Source organism: Coffea eugenioides, chromosome 6 (genome assembly GCF_003713205.1).
Source record: "Coffea eugenioides isolate CCC68of chromosome 6, Ceug_1.0, whole genome shotgun sequence".
Taxonomy (NCBI): Eukaryota; Viridiplantae; Streptophyta; class Magnoliopsida; order Gentianales; family Rubiaceae; genus Coffea; species Coffea eugenioides.
Window position 1 is genome coordinate 10,194,291 of NC_040040.1, and position 24,432 is coordinate 10,218,722.

Sequence of the window (24,432 nt, forward strand, 5' to 3'; positions counted from 1 at the left end):
GTCCTCCGATTTTTGCTCAATTCTTCTTCTGCTGCGTGCGAGAGTTGTGATAGTTTAACAAGGCCTTTAGTCTTACTCCTCCATCTCCAAGGCACGACAGACTACAGTTGGGTTTTTTTTTTTTTTGGCTGAATCAATCCACAGTAGTAATACTTTATCATGTGGGATTTGCTCATAGAGTTGATGTTTGAATATTGACGCATGTCGAAGAAGAATATGTAATGGTGTCTGTTTCTCTCAGACCCCAGGATTTGTAGAATATATATATATACTGCTAAATTGAGAGTGATCACTGACTTTGACCTTGCAGTTGAAATGTTGTTGTATGTGCCTTTAAATTGGTGATTGTAGGTATAATTTTCTTCTTTCTTTCGTTATCAGAATAAAGATTTCTCGTCTGATCCTTCACGGATAAGAAAGTCTACCCATACACACCTCCTCACGGCTTAGGATCTCAGAGATTCATCAGTTCTCTGGTTTTTTTTTTTTTTTCTATTTGATTTGATGGCCACTGTTCATTTTCATATCACAATGTAAAAGTCTCTATTTCAATTCATGATTTTGTTTATCCGTGAAGTCTCCTTCATACATATAAACAAGCATTGACGGGGTCTCTGACAGGAAAAGACTAGAATAACAATACGCCAAAGGGATATACTGATTGTTTATTTTCAATTTCTCCTTTTTCACTTGGGCTAGAAAGACAATTTGGTTGTATACGGTAACAGAGATCATTGGCGTCGATATTGAGCTTTCAAGGGTCAACCTACTAATATAATAGTCGTTTGGAATGAGAAGCCAAAAACCACACACACGCAGGTATATGGTTCATCACCATCCCCCTCTTCAAAACGTTCATGCAAAACTACTTCCAAAAATATATCATCAACTTCCTCCTAAAACTGATGAAGTAGCCACTTCACAAGCCTAACATATCTAGCTTCAGAGAGAGGCGGGGGAATAAAAGAGAAAATAGAGCAAGCCGATCCCAAGGGAAAGATAAGAACTTCTGTGTTTGAAAATGATTAGAAGTCGACAAAATAAATTTGTTCAATAAATTTAAAACTTTCCGAACCCCCCAAAAAAAAAAATGGCCTAAGGATACATCAAGCGTCAAATGGCTCAGCTTTCCATATTATGTTCACATTAAGCGTTGCGAAATTCATTATTATCAACACTAGAGGCCACAAGGCAGCTCAAAATCTTGAAAAATGCAGCCTGGCGTCTGCGGGACTGTAAAAGAAATGATTCATTCCTAATGGAACCTTCGGCTGACAGCATCATAACTTGGGAAATATACAACTGCCAATTACGGGAAAAGAACATCAGGAAAACCATGAAATATGACCACGAATTGCTGATGTAGCTAAAGAAAAAAGATATTGGCTTTACCATCCCCATGTGATGCCAGCGTAAGAGGAGAAGTAATAAGTTTCTGAGCAACAGAGACGATGTCTTGTACTTTAATTTCGTCTATGGTCTTCAAGAACTGCTCCACAGGTTTCCTACAAAAGAAAGGGGAATGTAATTGTTAAAGGGAAAAAAAAAATCAAAAGGAAAGCCAATAAAGCAAAAGGTCTGTTAAACAAGGACGGTGTTCCGCATAGGCAGTGTTCTTGGTGGAAGCAAGGATTAGAAGGCCTAACAAGACCGGTTTCACATAGAGCTAGCCCAACAACAGCAGCTCTTGAAGAAAAGCCATTCTACATAACAATGATGATAAGAGAGCATCTTGAAGTTGGAAAGAATTTTCAAACTTTGTTCAGATGTCTTTATAGCACATCCTCTACCCAGTTGTTCTTGTCAAAAAGAGCAGATATAATGGATGTCGGCCAAATTATATAAACCGACAGGTAAGATGCTTCAGAGGCATAAACTGACTAAAATACCAAATTATATAAATAGGCCTCAAGTACCAAGTTTACTCTCGAGTATACTCTTTCCACAGGTTAGTACTACAGGCACTCGTCAAAAACTCATATTTTAACTCTCATACAGTAGTATTACAATCCAAGAAGGCTAGGTTAAAAAGGATTAACAAACATGGTACCTCATTATACTATCTATGACAGGGCAAAGGAGACCAAGAAGTGCAATCATCCAGTAGAGCCCAAGTAATTGAGAAATAGAAACAATGTGGACTAACTTTGCACATAAAATTCTAATTTCACACTAATTTCTGCTAGTTAAGGTCTCGCAATTGCTATTGTTGGCTTTTCTGAAACATATACAAGAACAGAAAGGGAAAGGATTACTGGGCTTACCTCTCTCCATATGTTGAAATTTGTTTACCAATATCTTCTGATGTAACCATCTGTAAAATCACCATAACATCATTTAGTCTGATATTCCATCAGTAAATTATAGCAGAAACCACAATTCTTCAAAACCACCACAAGAAAATGCAGGAAAAAGAAAATTTGCATACTCTTGATTCGAGGTTCATCAAAATGGCAGACTTTGTTGCCTGTTTGGCACGATCGAGCTGTCCCTGATCAACTGCATCAAAGATAAATAAAAGAGCTCACCTCTTCTCCAGTTTTAAGTAAAATGTGCTAAATAAGCAAAAGAATCGGGATGAGGGGATCATCAGTTTCAAATCGAGAAACAAATTTAGGCCATGAAATGAGGGCAAACCTTCTCCAGGGCTTGCAACTGCAATAAGTTCTTTTACCGCAACATCTACAGCTTTTGTCACAAAATCAGAACTCTGAACCAAAAACAAGTTCAATCAAAATTCCACAGCACACGTCCAAGGTTTAACACATTTGAACAAGAAAAAGCATATACAGACATTTCTGGATAACATTATCTATATCCAGATTCAATCAGTTAGCTCATCAGCATATCCACTGAGAACGTCAATTCTAAAAAAGGTAGTGGCATAAACATTAATAAAGTAAATAAAACTTAATTTATTTGCAACAAGGCATCCTAGCAGCATGATTTGGACACCAAAGTAACTAAATAAGCCATAAAATACTTTAGCCTTTTAAATTTACATCAATAGAACTATGTATTATTCCAAACTACAAAAAACAAAAATAACTAGACCCTTCAATTCAGCAATAAATCTAATCTTGATATCTACTTCAACCTCATCAAGAGCATTATCTCCCTTTCTATAATCTAATTCTAAAATTCGCGTCCCTTACCCTCAGCTGCAACAAAAAAACATATAGAATAATATCTTATCAACAACTACTAAACTACTTCGATATGCCAGACTCAAGACTCCAACTAGCAAACAATGACTGGAGACAAGAATGCAATAACTCCAGGAGAAAGAGTCACTCGAAGCATTAGGACAAGCAACTTTTCCAACAAAGCCAGAAAAACAAAAGCCTAGGCGTTAATCATAACAAACATAGATGATTAAAATGCCAAGACGAATAATAAAGTCAGTGACATGTTTAAATGAAAGGAAAGCATATGCACTCCTGCACCAAGTAATATGCTCATAAACTTAAACAAACACTCACAGTGGTTGCTTGAATTCCAAATAAACCAGTGCTGTTGTAAATGGAACTGAATGCACTAAACATCTGCATCTGTGGATACTCATTCAGAACACGAAGATCTGCACCCCAACACCATACAAAAATCAGTAAGGTGTCAAATAAGAATATATCCTTTTTCTCCATTTTTGATAAATAAAAAGAGGAACTCAATTTTCACACAATCTTTTTTAGGAAGGTAGACAACAATGCCCACATATAACCTAAGCATTCAGATACAGCAAACCATGCAAGAAGGGTACAGACTAAGCTAGATGACATGAGATCCTTAACAAGATAAACAACATTTAAACAACAAATGATGCCAAAACCTTTTGTAAATCCACCACCCAATGTGATGTTCAGGTTTATACTCAAGAAGGTAGCACATCAGGACCCAAACAACTTACATAGTCTTGAGTACATCCCTTTCCCTGGACCACCAGCTGAGAAGGATCCACCTCCTCCCATAAGCAACTACAGGGCAATCCAATAACCAAATCCTCCAAACATAAATTCCAGATAGAGAAAGAACAAAAAAAAAATGTAAAAGAACTACGGTAGTGGAAAAAAGGGAAACCATTATGAAGTTATACTTGATAATACAAGGTTAAAGAAAAAGCCAACAAGTTATTGCATTATTATTAAACTAGAAGTACCTGAAGCACTGTCAAAGTCATTGCTTCCTTTTCCTTCAGCCATCCCCCAGGTAATTCAAAGGCAAGAGCAAAATGAGTAGTCTGTTTAAAACAATGAAAGCATAGATCATCAAGACATTCAAGATAACAAAAGCTTCATGAGATTGTTGAATTTAACCAAATGTATGGCAGACAATGACACACCCCTTCATCCGCATGACGACGATAATCACCTCCTACATATACAGGCTTTGGCTCCTCCGAGCGGTGAAGTTTAGGCATGTCAGAGAGAAGTGGTTCCGCAAATTTCAATAGCTCATCATGTTCAACACCTGATGCTGCAAGGACGATACGAGGAGCAGTATAGTTTTCCTGTAAAGCCAAAAACCAATTAGGAGCAGAAATGACTGGAAAAACGATTGCAACAGATATGGCACAAAAATGAGGAAAAGCACTAAGGAGAAAATGTGGAAATGTAGGGCATAAAAATATAAAGATTTCTGCAAACTCACAGCAACAAACTCCTCCAGCACTGTACTGTTCAATCTTTCCACAGCAAATTCTGATGCCATAAGTGGATGCCCATATGGACCAGAATAGCCTGTGGAGTGAATTGCCTCCAAAAGCAAATGTTGGGGGTTTTTGGAGTACTCAATGATTTCTTCTTTCACCTTCTCAATCTGAAAAATGAAATTTGCCACTAAAAACCCTAAATTGCAAAAAAATATAGGACATAGCGGATAAACCATGCAAAAATTGTAGTACCTGCTCTTTAACTTCCCAATCCAGGAAAGCAGGGTTCCTCACACTGTCAACTAGAAGTTCTACCATTTCTGGAAGATGTGTTTTTAAAGCATCATATGTGTAAACCATTTGCTCCCTAGAGGCTGCGGCTGTCACATTGCCGCCAATTGCCTCAACTTCTCGTACAACACGCAAGTGGCTTCGGTTTTTTGTGCTCTTAAAGGCCATGCGTTCCAGAAGATGTGTCGCACCATACGAAGTAGGTGCTTCATAGATTGAGCCACAATCAACATACAACCCAATGGAGGCAGCAGGGTTCTGTTACAAGCAAAAGAGAGGGAAAAAAAATCAATAGCTACTTTACATTCCGAAAAGGTGTCTTTTCCAAGCAGGAGGAAATTGGTTTTCATGATTCATACAGCTGATGTTTCTGAGGCTATTCTAAGACCATTTGGAAGAGTTGTTATCTTGGTCTTCCCTGGTTCAACATAATCAGGGACCGGAGGTGGGATGGTAACATCTTTGAGTGGGAAGTCCAGAGATGGAAGTGAAGAAGATTTTTCTCCAGTCAGCCAATTAAAGAAACCCCCTGAGGATGATTGGGTTGCAACAGCAGCAGAACTAGCAAATCTTTTCAATGCTCCATTGCCCGTCCGGCCCTATCACATAATTCAACACCCAAAGACCACATGTTTTCAGACAGTAAGTCTCTAACATCACAACATGACAGCTAAAACATCTTTAATGAGTAACTGCACAAAGTAACATTTTGCAACACCCAGAAATACCATTCACTCCTCAGTATTTGGCCAACTATTGAGCCAATATTCCACTTACGAATCCTTCTCCCATAGAAATACCAACTTCTATCGTGTAAATCTCTAATCCTAGCAATGCAATTTAGGGACACTAAATATCATCTCAAACTAACTCTTCTATAAAACAATTTCAAGGTATTATACAATTCCAGCTCAACAACAAAAGGATTTAAACCCATCTCCAAAGGATGCCAAAAAAGTCCCAAATTATACAAAAGACCCAAGTATTGTAGTTTTTAATGAGGAATCAATGTGGACAAAATTTCAAAGCTTCACACGTTACGACACAGTACAAATCCCTTCATTATATCTTCCAACTATTCAACGAATTGATAATCTTTTTGACTGAGCGAAGCTTTTATAAGAGAAAAACAATCATTTCCCTAAACAACCCAAACACACACACACACCGCATCAGCATATTAATTCGACAAAATCACATTCCATAGAAAGACCGAGCAATTAGCTCAGGGTGAAAAAAAAAAAAGCATAACGAATCAGTCAATAACATCAATCCGATCCAATAAAGTTGAGGCCATAAAATAGTTAAAAAAACTCATGCAGTGAGCTCATTTCCATTTAAAAAAAATCAAGTAATAAATAAAATATGGCAATAAAACCCGCCCCCCCCCCAGCGGACTAAGGTAAATAGGGCAAACCTTGAGAGCTCTTAGGCGTGAAGCAGCGGTCCGATACATGATTTGTTGGAGGCGACGGATGCAGCAGCACCGAAGAAACAATAGTCTCCGACGAGTGTGATTTCTGTGTAGTAGTAGTCGCTGGTAGATTTTGTATGTGAGTGAAGGCCGCGGAGGGTTTGGGCTTCGGGATTAGCTGCAGAAACAGAAAGCCGAGTGAGGACGGCGAATGACCAGCATTGATACGTGCGAGTGCGACCAGATGAATCCTCGCACGTGAGAGTTTATGTTTTGTAAGGCTCCCGTAATGTCGTTGCCTAGATCAAATCTCGACCGCTGATTTAAGGCTACCTACAGTAGCAGTGAGATACGACCTAGAACTTTAAGGGACCCCGTTTGTTTGGACTAAAAATATTTTCCAGAATTTCTAATGTTTGGCAAAATTATTTCAGCTGAAAAATGTTTTCATGCCGCAACAACTTTATTGAAGTTAACTTCCGACCATTTTTTGTAAAAAAAAAGTTAACATCCGACGGCTTCTGGACTCATCAGTCTCATCATTCCTTAGGTATAGTACATCTCAATTAAAACTATCCACCCAAATATTGTGATCGAAACACTAGATCATCGTTGTCGTAAATCCCATTTTCCAAACTCTGGATCAAGTATGGCTGGGCTTGGCATCCAAAATATTCCCACATACAAATATGGCTGGGCTTTTCTGTGGACTCTAGGATCTCCGTACTTGCATTGGACAAGGTGGACATCCGACAAGCATTCCGATCTCCGAATCTATTTTAGGTGGTGGTAGGTCTTTTTCTTTTTTCAAAGATTGATCCAATAGATGGTACAGATGTTGTCACTTCAAAAAATTCCCCAGCACACAATCCCAGCTCCCCGACTACACGTTAGGCGGAATAACCTTTTTCTTGTTCTTTTTTTACCCCAAAAGATACGATGACTTGTGCAAGCTAAATGGGCCTAGGATTACTAACGGCGCGAAGTTACGGTAGCTAACCAAATTCATGATTGAAATATGGAATAAAAAATACAGCAATTAGTGTGATTGCGACAGAGGTAGTCTCAAATTACCAGCATGCTCTTTTTATTTTTAAAGTTTTTATGTTTTTGTTTTAAGGTTAATTCTCAAAGGCATATGAAATAATACGTATGAATGAGAAATTGAGAAGTTATAAGCCTTCTTTACCATTTAACTCCCACTAGAGGAATTAGCCTATGCAATGATTTTTCATTTGGTTAAGCGTGGATTTTAGTTTTTTAGACTGCTTAAATGTTAGTAGTATTCTCAAAGAAATGTCCAACGGATGTGAGTGGCAAATTTATAATAATAATAATAATATTCAGTTTGTTTGGATAAAATATTATTTAGAATAATTATTGTAGCACTTTTTGTAATGTGATGTATGTGAAATAAAAATATGATTAGAAATATAAAAAGGTGAGTTAAGAAATGTGTTTATGATGCAAGTGAAATATTATTTGAAAAAATTTGATGATGTCGAGAGCTTCGCGTATTAGTGTGATCGTAGATTCTTGCTGTGTCTTCTACCTCCCAAATCTTTTTGTGGAAGTTTGGAACGCTATACTAAGTCGAAAACAGATGCATATAATTATATAGGAACTGGAACTTCATCAGTTTATATCATTGACGACATATATATATATATATATATATATATATGTGCAGTTTATATCCTTTTAAATATTCGTGGTGTTGATTTTGATGGCCTTGATCGTTTGGTTGCAGGTAATTGAATTGTCAAGGTGAAGATTGAAGGAATAATGGCTGCTCTACAGAATCAGTCAACAGGGAACAAGAATAATTCCACTGTTTTGAAGCAAATTGTTTTATTCCAAAACATGGGCCTCTTATTTCTCTGCTACATCACATAGAAATATACATTAGATTCCATAAATGCTTATAAGAACATCAACAATACCACCTCCTGGTGGTCTACGCATCCAATTGGGAGAATATTCTTATCCCTTGTTTGGTAGGATATTGGATAACTAGCAGAAATTTGAAACTTTCACTTGATTAACTAGTTCCAGAATTTCTTGATGCCCACTGGGCCAGAAAAAAAGAAGAGCTACTTTATGCTTTAGTTACATGGCAAGGCATAAAGCCTATATAGTTTGTTGTATTTCACGGCAAACAGCCACCACATAGCACTGCAAGCCCTGGATTTCTTTTTCAATATCGTCTACTTGTCCTGCAGGAAGCTATTCCTTCTCAAATTCTCATTTTATTCTGCTGACCTTTATGTGGTATGGCATTTTAATTGCTATTTATACTCGTAAAACAAGGGGGTTTTAAATTGTCACAAGTTGAATGAATACTGAACTTCTAACCAAAAGAAATGGCAGCACAAGCAGCAATTTGTCAATGGCCAGTGTTCAGTGGCCAGCATTTTCAAGAGACTCAAGGGATTGCCCATACTAGAGATAGCAATGCCATCGACCTATTTAGCAGTGAGTAATGAAGATTATTGTTTTCCAAGTTCATTTGATATTTGTTTTAAGCCATGCAAGCTTATCCCCTTATAATCTTGGTATATTAATGATTTTTTTTTTCACACTTTGTAAAGGTTTATCTTGGACGTGCATTCCCTCCAAATCAAAAACACAGAAGGCTAAACTATGTTCCTCTCCAATGCCAAAGAAAGGAGGAATTCATGTTTTCTCGTCAAATACATTGTCCCCAAGCATGCCAGCAGAACTGCTAGATGCATGGGATGATGACTACAATGGAATTGTTATTGATTCAGCAAGCTTGCCCTCCAGTGCAAATGCTTTTGCAGCAGCTCTTCGCGCTTCCTTGTCCAACTGGAAGGCAAAGGTATTATTAGAAACTTAATTCCAGTACTTCATTTAAAAAAAGAAAAAAACTCAGGAGTCAGGTACTCGAGTATTCTTACATAATTTACAAACAACTATGTGCATCTTTGTTTGATCTCCACTCCAGTCATTAGTGGATGGCAATTACCGAACTTGCAGTTTGCCACTAACAGATGGCATAAACCCAACATTCAATATTGCTGAAGTTTAGTGAAGTTTATGTCCAGTTTTCTGATGATGCAATAAGTTAACGAATGAGCTATAAGGCACTGAAACATGGTTTTGGCTTTGTTGAATAAAGACGGTCATCCTCTAGTGATTAATTGAGAAATTCACAGCCCATTACCTCTTTAACTTAATTGTGGATTCTAAAGTATAACAGTTTCAAAGATCATAGAATTAATACTTTACTGCATATTGTCACATTATTGGTAATTATCCAGTGTTGATGTTTGTCCTAGGAGTAGGGACGATGCATAAATTGTGTTCAGCATACATAGTATGAAAAATCCCGAAACTCAGAATACAAGCTTCAGTGGTTGACTTGTACACTATCATTATGCAGGGGAAAAAAGGAATATGGCTCAAACTATTCCATGAGCAGTCCGATCTTGTTCCAATAGCTATTCAGGTTGCTGTTTGGCATATGCTTCTGATTTCATTACTGCTATCTCTTATTATCAATACTGACAATTGTATGCCTCGGGTGAATTTTATTCTGACATAACTTCAATTTGCAGGAAGGTTTTGATTACCACCATGCTGAACCTGGTTACATAATGCTAACTTACTGGATCCCTGACGAGCCATGCATGCTCCCAACAAGCCCTTCACATCAAATAGGCATTGCAGGATTTGTGATTAACGATAACAGAGAGGTACACATTCTGGGGTCATGAGTTGGGGGTCGTCTAGGGAGGGATTTCCTGTGGGGGTCGTCATGCCAATTGATTCTGCTTTCTGAATTATCAGCACATCTTTTTAATTAGGTAATTCGCTCTACAATTGTAATGATTATAGCATTTTTTTTCATTAGATCCTCGTGGTTAAAGAGAAAAGCTCCTGTAGTTGCGTGGGACTATGGAAGCTGCCCACTGGCTATATAAATAAGGTATATTCTCTGATTCCTTTCTCCCGTCTCTCCAACAATGCTCAGTTCTTCTTTCGGCAAAGGAATCACTCATCCGGTTTCCTTTATCCATTTCAGTCTGAAGAAATATTCTCTGGTGCTACAAGAGAAGTGAAAGAAGAAACTGGAGTAAGAACCTTCACCAATATTTACTATTCACTCTCGACTGCTGCAATCAAATTGGATACTAATGTTTTCCAATACTTTCTCCTGACCAGTGAAATGCTTCCGTTCTCATTCGCAGGTTGATACAATGTTCCTTGAAATGGTGGCGTTTAGGTTAGTGCTTTAAGCAAATGTCATCTTACCAGTACCATTACATTACACTTCTCTTCTACTCGGATTTTCTGGAGGCTTATGGTTTCTAAACGTCAACCCGGCAGACACGTCCACCGCGTGGCTTTTGAGAAGTCCGACTTGCTCTTCGCGTGCATGCTTAAGCCATTGTCCTCAGAGATCACAATAGACGAAAAGGAGATTCAGGACGCAAAGGTGAACATCTTTTGTCGATTTCAAACCAAACAAGTTGTACAAATTAAGTTAACGATCGAGTTGCATGGTCGATTGACTTGATTGGTCTGTTTGCATGGTTTGGATCCCATGGCCATGTTTTTTCTTATATTGCAGTGGATAACTCCTGAAGAACTCTTAGCCCAACGCTTTTACGCAGAAGACGAGATGTCAAGAAAGGTCATCGAGATATGCATGGCAACTTATGAAAATCGCTACAGGGGATTTACAGCACATCAGCTCATCTCCAAATTTGATGGAAAACTGTCTGTCTTGTACTACAATAACTCGAACGTGATCTGAAACCAGTTTCCCAGCATATTTGATCATCCAATGGAAGCTTTATGCACCTGCGAAGATGAGCACATAGGTTGCTCAACTTTCTTAATTATCAGAATTTTGTGTTCTTCGTTTACAACAATTAAGATTCCTAAGCACATGATTATGGCAGCTGGGGACTGCCTTGCTTCGACCGTAGAGCGGAAATTTAAAGCGAGCTGAGAAAGAAATACCAGTAACGAATTCGATACCGTGTTCCAAGCAAAGGAGGCCAGCCTGCTTTTGTACTTGCTAAACACTCTGTCTCTCTCTCTTTGCAGCAAAATCTTGTCCAATCATGATGGAGAATAGCTAATATAATTGCACGAATACTGTCTTTTGGTGAAGGAAAAAAAAACTGCTAAGGAATAAAGAAATAAAAAGCTAACAAACCAGAGCAGTCGAGTTGGTACGACGCGTTTTAATTATTTGTTCGAGTCATCAAGAAAGTAAGTGAGGAATCACGACTAATTTTTTTAAAATAAATAAATAAATAAAATAAAGGGTTCTTTGGCATTAGTGAGTTTCGTATGCATGCTATTAACAAGATAAGTAAAAGCTTATATACATACATACCTTTCACTAGATTGTGACTCCATCTTTTTATATAGTCATTGTCTTCATTAAAAAATGGCGTCCAGCTAATTATGACCGAGGAGTCAAGGACTACGTGATTTGCTTTCAAGTCTGCTAATCAAATGTCGGAAAAGTATACACGGACATACATGCATTATGTTTGAAAACTGGAAAAGTGTTGCTCATATAAAGAAATATATAAAAAAAAAAAAACATACGATAATTGACCAAGTTTTACTTTTTTCATTCTAGCTAGGAAGCAAGTTCAATGGACAACAACCCTTTCCTCCCAACATGAGAATATTAGTAGCAGAAAAACAATACTATGCTCTGAACAATTTCCTTTTTAGTTATTTATTGTTTTTGGAGATTTATTTCCATTTAGCAAGAAGCATAAAAAGCAAAGCAAGTGAAGACGGATTGCTCCGAAGGACGGAACCGAGCTCCCGGCTTCCCAAGCTCTAAATCTTAATTTTTTTTTTTCACCTTAAAATATTGAGAATTTTGAAAAAAAAGAAATTTATGTATTTTTAGTTATTTGTTCCCTCCAAAAATGTTTCAAAAAATATTATATTAATTTGAACAAATACATATGTATTTCGCACTCTCGGATTAAAATTTTTGGTTCCATCCTGATTTTTGTGGCCCCAATTGTCAGCTGGCCAAGAAGAAGATCATCTGAAGCGTGAACCGAGCATCCAACGTTGGCGTACAATGCCGTGCAGGAATACGCACTAACCAAATTGGAAAGGTCGCTTGTACCGAAAAAAAATAGGTGATCAAAAATTGGTGGGATGACATTTCATTGCGGGTTTGGAGCTTGGGCTTTTTGATTGGTTACTCAAAGAGTAGCAAGACATGAAATCCATGTGCATTTGTCACCTAATCATATCCATCATCAATCCACCTTATCTGTGGCTCTTGGCCTCTCTTTCAATATTGGCCATGCCCACGGCCTGCTTTGCAATTGCAACCTATTAACTCCCGAAAATGATTCATCGATTTTTCACGGGCTTTTTCCTTCCAGTCACGTGGATTTTGCTTCTTCTTCTTTTTCTTTTTCTTTTTCTTTTTTTTTTTAATGGTTACACAGATTAAATAGGAGCCAGATGAATTGATTTGAGTTGATTCAAGTATTAGGCAGATTTGCTGGGAAGAGGGAGGGATGGTGAATTTGTTACCATATGCCAATTCTGATAGCATCTGGCTCCACACGTGAACTTAAACAACAGTGAAAAATGAGAAGGCATTTCATTTTTTGGGTTTGGTTCTCATTAATTAATGCGATAATTTTAGAAACCTACTCCGAGATTTTTGATAATTTCACTGATCTTTTTTGAGATTTGTAAAATTACACTAACTTCCCTTGAGTTAAAGTTTTGGTAACAAAATTAGTTCAAATTAGAAAAAAGTACCATTAAAAAGAGAGATGAAACTTTTATTCCATAAATTCCCTTATACTTGTATACAAGTTGTATTGTAAAGAAACATAAAACATATATTAATAAAAGTGAGAGAAGATAAGTGTAAATAGCAAAGAACCAAAAATAAACAGCAACTGACTTTCTTTCAAAGCTAGGCCAATGGGTAGTGTATTGGATTACAACAGTTATTTTTTCAAGTCTTTGCCATTTTGTACACAAAGGCAACAAGAAACATTAAAACGAATCTCATTTTCATTTGAAGCAGCAAAAATTGAGGTGAAAAACTAGTTGATTTGTGTGGATTTCACAAGCTGAAGGTGAAGTTTAAGTGTAGAAACCATGGTCTTGTCAAGCTATGGGGGAAAATTATGAAATTCACCTACAATCTTTTAACAATAAGAACAAATATTGCAAGTACAATTGTAAGACAATTGTAAAGATTTTTTTTTTTTTTATAGTGAAAAAATCCAGACAAATTACTGTTTGGTGTATCAATTTCTGAGAAAATTAACAAACATTTGGTATATCAATTGGCACCATTTACTAATTACAGGTTACTGCTCATCATTAAATAAAATTTTAACAGCTATTTTCGTTAATTAGTTACTAACAATTAATTAGTATCCTAATTACTTAATTATCATATATTAGTTTCCAATGAGAAGGATGTATAAGCAATCTTTTTTCCTATGTGATGTAAGTAATTGGACTCACAATTCTGTTAGGGGAGATTAGTGTTATTTTGCAAATCTTAAGAGAGACCAGTGAAATTATTAGAAACCTCCCTGAGGTTTCTGAAATCATCCTGTGGCGCGGTTGGGGCGCTGTTTGTCAGACGTTCGAGACGGTACTAAATGCGTATTTGACTTTCAGCGGGCCGTCGACTTCTCTCGTTCCGCGTCACGCATGCATTCGTCTTCTCAGTTCTCACAACTCACAAGACGGCCTGGAAAATTTGAGTCGTCCTTAGACTTTTCAGTGAAGAATTACTTTGATTGTTTCAAATATTAAAACGCACGCAGTAGAATTTAATGACTATATGGACGTGGAAGATTTAAGCAAGTTAACCCCTAATTAATTAATGGAGCATTAGTCTTTTTAACTTTTTCTGCCAAAAAAAAAAAAATCAAAGTACACAATTGGCGTAAACCGCAAGTCATCGAGTTGATTTGACCATATATATATATATATGATATATCTGCAGCATGTTGAAACTTGAAAGCCGTTGTTTTCCTTTTCCATGCCAAAAAACGAGAGAGGAACGCCATTCTTGAACAATAATAATGTCTCAATCAAAGTATGAAACATGTCCACTTGTGCTCCAAAATCAAAAATTAGTTACTCACCTACGTATGATAGTTCATACTACAGATCAAAAAGATTCTTTTTTTTTTTTTGTTCTTGGGAGGGGACAGATCAGAATGTTCAAGTTCAAACCTGCAGCCAGTGACGGACTAGGACTTTTAGGTTAGGGGTGAGAAGAGAACCGTCAAGGCATAATAGCTAAGGATTAATTTTTCCTACACTGACGGTGTACATATTGACAGTACTGGATAAATGATAATTACGTAAAATTTAAATTTGAACTTCAACTTTTACACACGTGTTATGGATTCAACGGTGATAGTGTATATACTATCAATGTATATACAATTTACTCAATAGCTAATAGTACATACATAGCAAACAAAGTATACTAAACGTAAAATGCAAGTTCAATTGTTAATAATTAGGAATAAGAAGTTTTTAATTATAAAGACAGAGTATAATTACAATATGAATGTTAGACTCCATTTTTATAGTTACTTGAATTTCCCTTTTGTTTGTCCCTGATTTCCTATTTGTATAGCGTTTACCTTAGTTGCTATAGTAATCATAATTATGGAATTATAAATAAGAAACTAAAAATTAGTTTTTTATAGGACACTTGCATTTAAAAAAAAAAAAATTTCTCCCTAATTGTTATATATTTACTAAAAGGAAACTAATTATTAGTGAGGTATATGACACTTTTATCAAGAGAAATTTAGAAAAATAAAAAAAAGGAACCATGGATAATCATGTTTGGGAGGCCAAACCGCCAAAGTAATTGTATATTTTTAAGTTAACAACTACTACTGATATGGAAGATTTCACAATAATGTTAATACAATAATATTATTAAAAGCCACCATGTTCTTATTCCTTTGATCTAGTTTCCAAGATGCATATATAATTACAACCAGTACGTAAATACTCTCTGTGGTCACAAGTCAGAACTAATTACATCACCCGATAGGGAAATTCTTTACTTAATGTAGCTTTCTGCCTCCTCTAATTTACGATCATTTTTTTTTTAAAAAAGTAAAAAATGTTAGTTGGTGAAGTTAACCAAACTCAAACCCCCTGCTCTTACAACTATGAGGTATATAGCCTTAGCATGCATGTTGAAGTTGACTTAATTCCTTAGTTGCAGCACTATCCATTCCTGAAAAGGATTAATCACAGTTGGAAGGATGGTCACCTCGCCTATTTGTTTGACTCCGAAAGGTAAATATAAATAGTAAATTAAATATGTTTTGCAGGTTTACAAAATTACAAATGGTGATAACCTCTCTTCTAATCAACTCTTAATTTAGCCCTATTGGATCAAACATCCATCGTCCATTTCGCACACCCTGACATCACTGGTCATGTGAATTAGTTCATGGTGATTGTACTGTGGGATCAAGTTTTAACGCTCCTAGTTTAATCACTATCTATGGTCATTATTGTGCCTTGGCCCCCCACCAAGATTATAAAATCAGAATACTTGTTCAACTCTTCTTCAACAGGATCTCTAGAATAGTGAAGGAATCTTCTATATTCCAGAAGGTATCTAGCCTCAAGTTCCTGCTTGAAAAGGGCGTTGAATGAAAAAGTCCAAGGTCCAAATTGTACCTCTAGAAAGCAAATCACCGTGTATTGGACCCTTCTATTTTTCTTTTTTCTAAGGCACGCCAGTCAAGTCAAAAAAATAGTTAGCATATTTTATCTAATGAAAATAACAAGAAGGTAATTTTCCTCAGGCATTAGCAGCCAGCAGAGGGAGTCTTCAACCTCAAGCACTTGGAAAAAAAAGGAAAGAAAGAAAGAAAACGGAAAATTGGACGAAGGGAATCTTAAAAAACTTCTCTTACGAGTTGAACCAATCCTCACACAGTGCTCCCTTACCGTTAACATGAAGCAACATGTGTTTCTGTAACATTACTATTGACATTTAATCATGTTTTCTACCCTTTTTTTTTTTTTCACCTTAAATGTTTGTCCCTAATTCTTGAATCCCAGTTTGGAAGCCTCCTTTTATTTTTTATTTTTTTTTGAGGGATGGAAGCCTCCCAGTCACCTTCCTCCTTTCCCTTTCTCTGGCTTCCTACTTTCTTGTGAATAGGATGTACACCTACTGAAAATAACTAGGCAATTCTGCCACCTGTTTCAGTCGATCCAAAAGCACAAGCTCTATGTTATGTACACAAAATCCGTGTTCAAAACCATACCTAAATAGATTACTTGGGCAAGGCTTCATGCTTTTAACTTGTGGAGTTGGAGTAATAATAGTCAACCCCACACATACCATGCCATAATACTACTAGTATATAATAACCTTCCTTACACAAGATCAATGTCTGAATTCAATCCATTTACCAAAAATCACTTTTACTGCTATATCATATCATTTCTTTTTCTTGGGTTGTTCCAAAACTTGAATGGAGGCAGTTTGTAATGGTGGTGGCGGTGTCTCTTCTAGCAAGTTAGCTTTCTTGAAGTTGCCTGATCATACTCATAACACTCATCTTCCAAACGGGTTTACATCTTTTCAAGTTACTGAAAAGAAGTTGTCGATGGGAGCAACCAATAATTCACAGCCTAAAATCGTGACTGGAGAAGCCGGTTATGTTCTTGAAGATGTTCCTCATTTATCTGACTATATTCCTGATCTTCCTGTAATTATGCTTCTCCCTCACCCTTTCTCTATAAATTTGATAAGGTGATCGTTGGTTTTTGTGGAAATATGGTGTTGAAGGCTTTTGAGTGTGTTGAATTTTCTGTTTGATCGGTCCATTTTTTTTTTTTTTTAATGTTCTTCTACCATCTCAGTATGCAAAAAGCAACAGGAAAAGGTTGAAGAAATTTGTGCAAGCTTGTCTCTTCAGTAACCTGAAAATTTAGTTCTAACTATTAATTTTTTTTTCCCAATGATTTTCGATATTCCAACTTTTTGGGAGATATATGTTTATTAAAAAAGCTGCTTCTGTTTCCCCTGCATATTGAGTAATGTTTTTGACCTTTATAGCGTAGTTCTTCTGTTTCATAATTACGAGGGCCTGTTTACGATGTTTGTCCCATTTTTCAATTATTTCTTTTCCTTTAGACAAAATTTTGCTCTAGTGATAGTGCTTGCGCTGCTTTGTAATTAAGCTAATTTACAGTAGACAGAACCAGAGAAGTACTAAAATGTTCTGTTCTTTTCTAATCTCTTTTTCTTTGTTTCCGAGGCAAATAAAAAACTCATCCATCTATAGATCAAGGAAGAGTAAAGCAAACCTTTTGTTCAAGGCAGAGAAGTACTTTTGTTTCGTCTTATTTGCTGGTGTCCTTTTTTTTTTTTTGGGAGGGGGGGGGGGGGGGGGAGGGTAAGTAAGATTATCTTTTTGCCGGTTTTCTGGAGGATAAATGAAAGGCGGGTTTTGTCTTTATTGAATTGTCATCCTTTCTTTGCTAGAAAGGCTGCTCTAATGATTCAATCCTTGTCCTTATTGTTGGCAGACTTATACCAATCCCTTGCAAGATAATCCTGCATATTCAGCTGTGAGGTAAGTAATTTCAAGTCTCAATTACAAAACTTCAGCAGTTAATTTTGTTTAGTTACATAGAAGACTGGACTTGCATATATTGACGATTACCATATCTGATTACAGACAGTACTTTGTCAATGCTGATGACACCGTTCCACAAAAGGTTAGTCTGTTTTTGAGCTTCCACTTTTCAATTTGTAAGAGCAATAAATTCAACCCTTGCGGCTGATGAGGATTGACCATTTTTTGCTTCCGTTAAATGAGTTTTGGGGAGGCAAAGATTAGTCTAAACCGCTTTGTGTTTATAGAAGTTGGTGCCTCCATCTCCAGAAGGCGCCAGGCAGTGCCTCCACCCAATTGCTTTGAACCGAAAAAGATTCTCAAAGATCAGCCATGCGGGCTAGTTTTTTATTTTTTTGAGGTAGAAGGATAATGTGCCGTTTTGGAGATGAGCAATGGGCAATGAGCATGCGTATCAAAGTTTTTACAATTCAAATGTCCTTGTCATGTCTAATATTCCCTGATCATTTCTTCTGCAGGTTGTTGTTCATGCAACTGGTCCAAGAGGGATACATTTTCGACGAGCAGGTCCTCGCCAAAAAGTATGTTATATATTCGACATGAGTGAAATTTGTCGTAAATAAGGACCAATTTGTTGTAGATAACCAAGATTTTTGAACAATGCTTCCAGGTTCATTTCGAGTCTGATGAAGTACGTGCATGTATCGTTACATGTGGAGGTTTATGCCCTGGACTCAACACAGTGATCAGAGAAATAGTTTGTGGCTTGAACTACATGTATGGTGTAAATAGAGTCCTGGGAATAGATGTGAGTGGATTCTTCTGTGCAGCAGTTTTTATAAAAGCTGACCAATTTATTCTCTGCGGTGGTATCAACTGTTAATGAGATTGATGGATTTGTAGGGAGGATACCGGGGTTTCTATTCCCGCAACACAATATCCTTGACACCTAAGGTTGTAAATGATATCCACAAACGTGGTGGGACAGTTCTTGGAACATCACGCGGAGGCCATGTCACCAAAAAGATAGTTGACAGCATTCAGGACCGTGGAATCAATCAGGTATGAACAATAAATATGCCTGAGCTTTTATTTTGCATCTGTTACCTGATCCTAGAACCCATGCTGTCATTGATGTAGGTATATATTATTGGAGGAGATGGGACGCAAAAGGGGGCTAGTGTTATTTTTGAGGTATGTCTAATTAATGTGATGGTGAATTTGGTTTTTCCTAGCCTCTGATCTGTGTGACTCAAGAATGGCTGCTATCCTTCAGGTGTCGCTCTTCCTTTTCTCAATCCTTTAGTAAATTAGATCTTTTACAACTTATACCGTCGTCCATTCCTCAGGAAATCAGAAAACGAGGTCTTAAAGTTGCGGTTGTCGGTGTCCCGAAAACCATTGATAATGACATTCCGGTAATTTGTTTGTAGGTTAAGAGTGGCTGTATCAGCGTCCTTCTACACATTGCCGCTGACTTTATAAATTCCAGCTGATTACCAGTTTATCAGCACTCAGAATTTTGTCTTCCTTTTTGCAGGTTATTGACAAATCTTTTGGTTTTGATTCTACTGTGGAGGAAGCTCAACGTGCTATTAATGCTGCACATGTGGAAGCAACAAGTGTTGAGAATGGCATTGGTGTTGTGAAGTTAATGGGACGGAACAGCGGTAAGCTTCATACCAGAATTCGATGTTTGTTTGGCGAATACATCAAATAATCTGTACTCTTTTGCCAAAAAATCTTGCATTAGAAAATGCAAGAAAAGGTCCTTAGTCAAGACCTCAGTGTGCAAATGATAATTAGCAGCAGAGTAGTGTAATATGCAAAGTTGGAGTACATGTTTTGTAACACATATGGTACTAATTGGGGTTGGGGCATCATTTGGTTTTCCCGCCGAACATTCACCTTTTCTTCACGGTTTGCCGTCAGATTATCTTAACTGTTTATATTTCCAGAAGGATCATCATATTTTCCCAACAGCACATCATGTTATGCTCTGTGAAATTGCTTGTGTAACATTCTCAATGGTCTTTAATGCAGGGTTCATTGCGATGCATGCAACTCTTGCTAGTCGAGATGTCGATTGCTGCTTGATTCCCGAATCACCGTTTTTTCTTGACGGTCCTGGTGGACTTTATGAATACATTGAGAAACGACTCAAAGAACAAGGGCACATGGTAATTGTGATAGCGGAAGGTGCAGGGCAAGAGCTACTCTCTCAGAGTCTGCAATCTACTGATCAGCAGGATGCTTCTGGAAATAAGCTTTTACAAGATGTTGGATTGTGGATATCTCAAAGCATCAAGGTATGGCTTCTGATGCATAGTTCTGAACTGATTATTTGCTGCATTTAGCAATATAGTTCTCATAACTAGGAATTAAGGTTTTGATTGTAATCAGGGGCTCTTTAAAACTAAAGTAGTAAATTATGTTGGTGCATTAATCATCGTTTGTGCTGTGTAAATTAGTTTGACTGAGCTGAGAAAGTCATGGCTCTCTCTTGCAGAATCATTTTGCTAAAGAACAGAAGATGGCAATTAATCTCAAATATATAGGTTGGTACCTTGAAATTTCCCCTTATATATGATAAAAATTACTACTAGTATATTCTGCTCTGAAGTCTGACCAAGTACTTCGCTGGATCTGCGACAGATCCCACATATATGATCCGAGCCATTCCTAGCAATGCATCAGACAACGTTTACTGCACTCTTCTGGCTCAAAGTGCTGTTCATGGAGCAATGGCAGGGTACACAGGCTTCACAGTAGGGCCTGTCAACGGCAGGCACTGTTACATACCATTCCATGTAAGTCATATTGTTGCATTAAAATGCTCATGATTCAAATAAATAATCATTAGGTTCAGGTTATAAACATTTTAGTTGTCCATATATAGTGATTTGACACCTGTTACATATGTTTGCTTATCCTCTAAAATCCATCTTATCATCATAGATGTAGTTATACAAACAGTGGCGCAAAGCAGCACTGCAAATCTGGATGCTGCAAGCCCCTGAATATGGTTTTGCTTTTTAATCCTTGAAATCTGTCTGTTCTCCAAACCACAGGCCTAGACGTGCGTGCATAGACACCACTTTAGCTTTCCTCATGTCTGATTCAGTAACTATTTACAAGGCTTTTTTTGTTGAATGAGGACCTTATTTGTTGGATTCCAATAGTTTCATTCAATGAAGATTAGCGTGAAGTGGATTGTGTCTTTAGAAGATGAGCATGACATACGACACATTAACCAAAAATAAAAAAAGACGTGCATGAATGCTGAGAACCATACACGAATACTGAGCTGCTCTTTTGTGCACCGATGCAGAACAAACTCTTTTAGTTATAGGATGCTGATAGCTTTTGACTACCGTGTTTCTTTATGATTTGATTTGATCTTACTTGTGTTTATAAATGACGATGAATTGCTGCCTCCTCTGGATGGAATCTGCAGCGAATCAATGAGAGACAGCACAAGGTTGTGATAACGGATAGGATGTGGGCTAGACTTCTTTCATCAACGAATCAACCAAGCTTCTTGACAAGAGATATAATAGAAAATGCCAAGAAAGACGAGGAAGAAGTAGTTCCTCGGTTGCTGGATGAGAATCCCATAAACAGGAAGAAGGTCGCATGTTGAGCTGCACCGAACCTGATGCGCGCGATATAGGTGTTTCGGTTTGTACGGCAGAAGTTGTATTGCACTTGGCTTTATAACCATTCAGTTCAGTGACTAATTGGTATTAGGTGGTTCCAAACAAACCCACCCAAATTGAGATCCTCCCTATTGCCTATTGGAGGTGTGCTAGCGGAATGTAATTTTGTGCCATAAATAAAAATGGCAACAACACATAATTATTATATATTCGTTTTCTTTCTCATTTTATCGAGCAGATGCTTTATTTGGGCTTGGCTAATCGTGAGACTAGAATCCAGTTGACTTTTAAGCAACAAAATATACGGATTGTATATTTGACCTTTAAGCATAAGTTCTACATCCACGCGCGCGCGCACACACACAAACAATAAAATAAAATAAAAGCGTGAATTGTGCCATGAATTGGAGTAATTGGGGTTTTTTTAAAAAAAAAAAAATGGTTTTGTTAGGAAAAATTTCGAAAGAGGGAATCGAAAGATTAAAAATTTATCAGTAATGTGGTAAGTTTTGTAAAATTTATAAATGAGAGATGGTTACCATTCACGAATTAATATAACTAATAAATTTATTGCTAAATGATTAAATTACTCTCGTAATATTTTGCATTCTATGGAATGAAAACATACACCTTAACGAATAAAAATAATGTGTATATCTTGATGAGTATATGTGTTCATCCAAATATACAAATTTAAACGATATATGCATGCATATATGAACACACATGCATATACATACATACATACATATGTATATATAAATATATATGAAGAGGTGATTTTTGGTGGATAAGTAAGCCGACCTGAATCAGTCCTCTCTGAGATGAGGTGAGGTGAATTCGTGTGTCCGAAGTCGACCTCCTTGTCCGAAGTGAATGGCGGGGCTTCTCCCCTGGGATCACTCCGACGATCAAGTTAGTATGAGAACGAGAAATATGCTAGAGTATGAGCAAATGAACAGTGTATGTTTACTTGTTGGAGTGTGTGGGGTATTTATAGAGCGAGAGTGGAGGGCAGGACGGAGGTCTTATGTCGGTGGGACCCATGCCCTGCCATTACGGCTCTGTTCCCTGTCAGGGGGCCTGACTCTGACACTGTAGCCGCCTGGACAGGGTGACGAGGAGTCCTTTGCAGTAGTCATTAAGTGCGACAGTGCTTTTCAGATAAAGCACTGTTCCCGGATGATGTCAGGTGACTTGCCTCATCCGCGTGCAGCTGAGGTGGAGGTGCCGAGGTCACCTACACGGTAGACTAGGGATCCGGCCGAGCTTAAGGGATATGCCCGAGGCACGGGTGAGCTCTGATGTCGGACGAGGTGAGGTCACCTCGGACATGCGGGGTGGCCGAGGTGAGCATCCTCAATAAGCCCCCCAAGCCTCGGGAGCTCCGGGCTAGGGAGGTTCCGAGGCTTCCTTGTGCCGAAGTCGTAGAGAGCCGGAGTCCCGAAACTGCCCCGGAAGATGCGGGGACGCGACACGTGGACGTGTCAGTTGACAGGATGTGGTCACTGGTAACCGTCGCGTCGTGAAGTAGTGGGACGTTTCGTGCAGAGGGTGTCAGCTGAAAGGACGGGGTATTAATGAGGAGAGAGGGAGGCACGACGTTTTGAATTCGAACGTGGCCGTCCTTTCGCATTCTTGCCGCCTCTTCGGATTCTCCCCAAACCCTTATAAATAGGGGGGGTCCCCCTCATCGCACTTCTCACACCTTTCATTTTCATCCGAGACCTGCAAAGTTCGCGAGCGTAGCCGAGGTCAATATAGTAGCCGAGATCGGAGTAGTAGCCGAGATCAGATCCGAGGTCATCCACTTCGTCCAGTTCCGTAGGCAATAGTAAGTACCCTTCTTCTTTCTTATTTCGTCTTTCACCCATGGCCAAAACGGCTAAGACCCACAAAGAGACCATGACTCCGAGCTACCTGACCGAGGTGAGGCCGGATCCTGGGGAAGAAGCGACGACATCTAGTTCGGAAGGGTCGACCCCGAGTTCTGAGAAGGGATCAACCGAGGCGGGAGCCAGTGGGGCAGCCTCGGAGTTGGAGTCATCCGAGATGAGCGAGGGTGGTTCCGAGGTGGACTACAACGAGGAGCTCGGCGTCGAGACACCACACGACGAGGACGCCCTGGAGCCTGTCGCTCCCGAGGACCTAGCCAACATCGACTTCGGCAAGATGCCGAAGTTTAGAAGTCGATTCCGAAGAGATAGGGCCGTGAAGGTGATGAACAAGTACCCTTTCCGGTCGGGGTACGAGATCATTCCGGCCGGAGCAGATGACTCAGCCGAAAAGCCCCCCTTGGGCACAGTGGCCATCTATGTCCAACAGTTAGAGGCCGGGCTGAGGATGCCCACGTCAAGGTTCTTCAGGGACTTGCTTCGTCACTTCGGCGTGAGGATTACCCAACTCACCCCGAACGCGATCCGCATCATTATAGGGTTCGAGATGCTGTGCCGACATCAGGAGGTGGCTCCCTCTGTCGACCTCTTCCGCCGATGTTATACCCTTAAGGCGCACGGGACAGACAAGGGATGGTTTTTTGTCAGTAACCGGAACAATGCCATTCCGAAGTTGGTGGTCGGTTCTCCCAGCTCGATCAAGAATTGGAAACGCGACTTCTTCTTTGTGTCCGAAGTGGACTTCCCTAGAGGTTTCTGGTGGAGGCCAATCAAAGCGAAGGCCGATCCTTCCGCTGGGGATGCCAAGGAGGAGGACTTCCAGAAGCTGATGAGGTCGGGACTTCGGATATACAGTCTGGACTACCCCGAAGCCGTGCTGGTTGACGGGGGA

General features: G+C 38.5%; 3 protein-coding genes across 3 annotated transcripts; 2 read left to right on the plus strand and 1 right to left on the minus strand.

Annotated features, from left to right (window-relative positions):
- Positions 1 to 986: 986 nt before the first annotated feature.
- On the minus strand, positions 987 to 6,605 carry LOC113774936 (mitochondrial-processing peptidase subunit alpha-like). The gene is made up of 13 exons (XM_027319596.1): positions 6,357 to 6,605; positions 5,299 to 5,538; positions 4,901 to 5,197; positions 4,648 to 4,815; positions 4,340 to 4,507; positions 4,157 to 4,237; positions 3,908 to 3,974; positions 3,483 to 3,580; positions 2,638 to 2,710; positions 2,429 to 2,499; positions 2,265 to 2,314; positions 1,393 to 1,505; positions 987 to 1,302 (listed from the first exon to the last, which is right to left on the minus strand). Exons 1-13 carry the CDS (start codon positions 6,393 to 6,395, stop codon positions 1,256 to 1,258), a joined length of 1,512 nt encoding a protein of 503 aa, XP_027175397.1. The 5' UTR covers positions 6,396 to 6,605; the 3' UTR covers positions 987 to 1,255.
- Positions 6,606 to 8,701: 2,096 nt separating this feature from the next.
- Positions 8,702 to 11,493, plus strand: LOC113774937 (nudix hydrolase 8-like). The gene is made up of 9 exons (XM_027319597.1): positions 8,702 to 8,828; positions 8,945 to 9,195; positions 9,760 to 9,825; positions 9,935 to 10,072; positions 10,231 to 10,305; positions 10,402 to 10,452; positions 10,568 to 10,602; positions 10,707 to 10,815; positions 10,951 to 11,493. The coding sequence occupies exons 1-9, from the start codon at positions 8,717 to 8,719 to the stop codon at positions 11,134 to 11,136; spliced, it is 1,023 nt and encodes a 340-aa protein (XP_027175398.1). The 5' UTR covers positions 8,702 to 8,716; the 3' UTR covers positions 11,137 to 11,493.
- Positions 11,494 to 16,735: 5,242 nt separating this feature from the next.
- LOC113775282 (ATP-dependent 6-phosphofructokinase 3-like) lies at positions 16,736 to 21,870 on the plus strand. The gene is made up of 13 exons (XM_027320094.1): positions 16,736 to 17,113; positions 17,937 to 17,983; positions 18,089 to 18,128; positions 18,505 to 18,567; positions 18,657 to 18,794; positions 18,890 to 19,048; positions 19,127 to 19,180; positions 19,336 to 19,404; positions 19,527 to 19,656; positions 20,030 to 20,295; positions 20,496 to 20,544; positions 20,642 to 20,796; positions 21,444 to 21,870. Exons 1-13 carry the CDS (start codon positions 16,877 to 16,879, stop codon positions 21,627 to 21,629), a joined length of 1,593 nt encoding a protein of 530 aa, XP_027175895.1. The 5' UTR covers positions 16,736 to 16,876; the 3' UTR covers positions 21,630 to 21,870.
- The last annotated feature ends 2,562 nt before the right edge of the window (positions 21,871 to 24,432 follow it).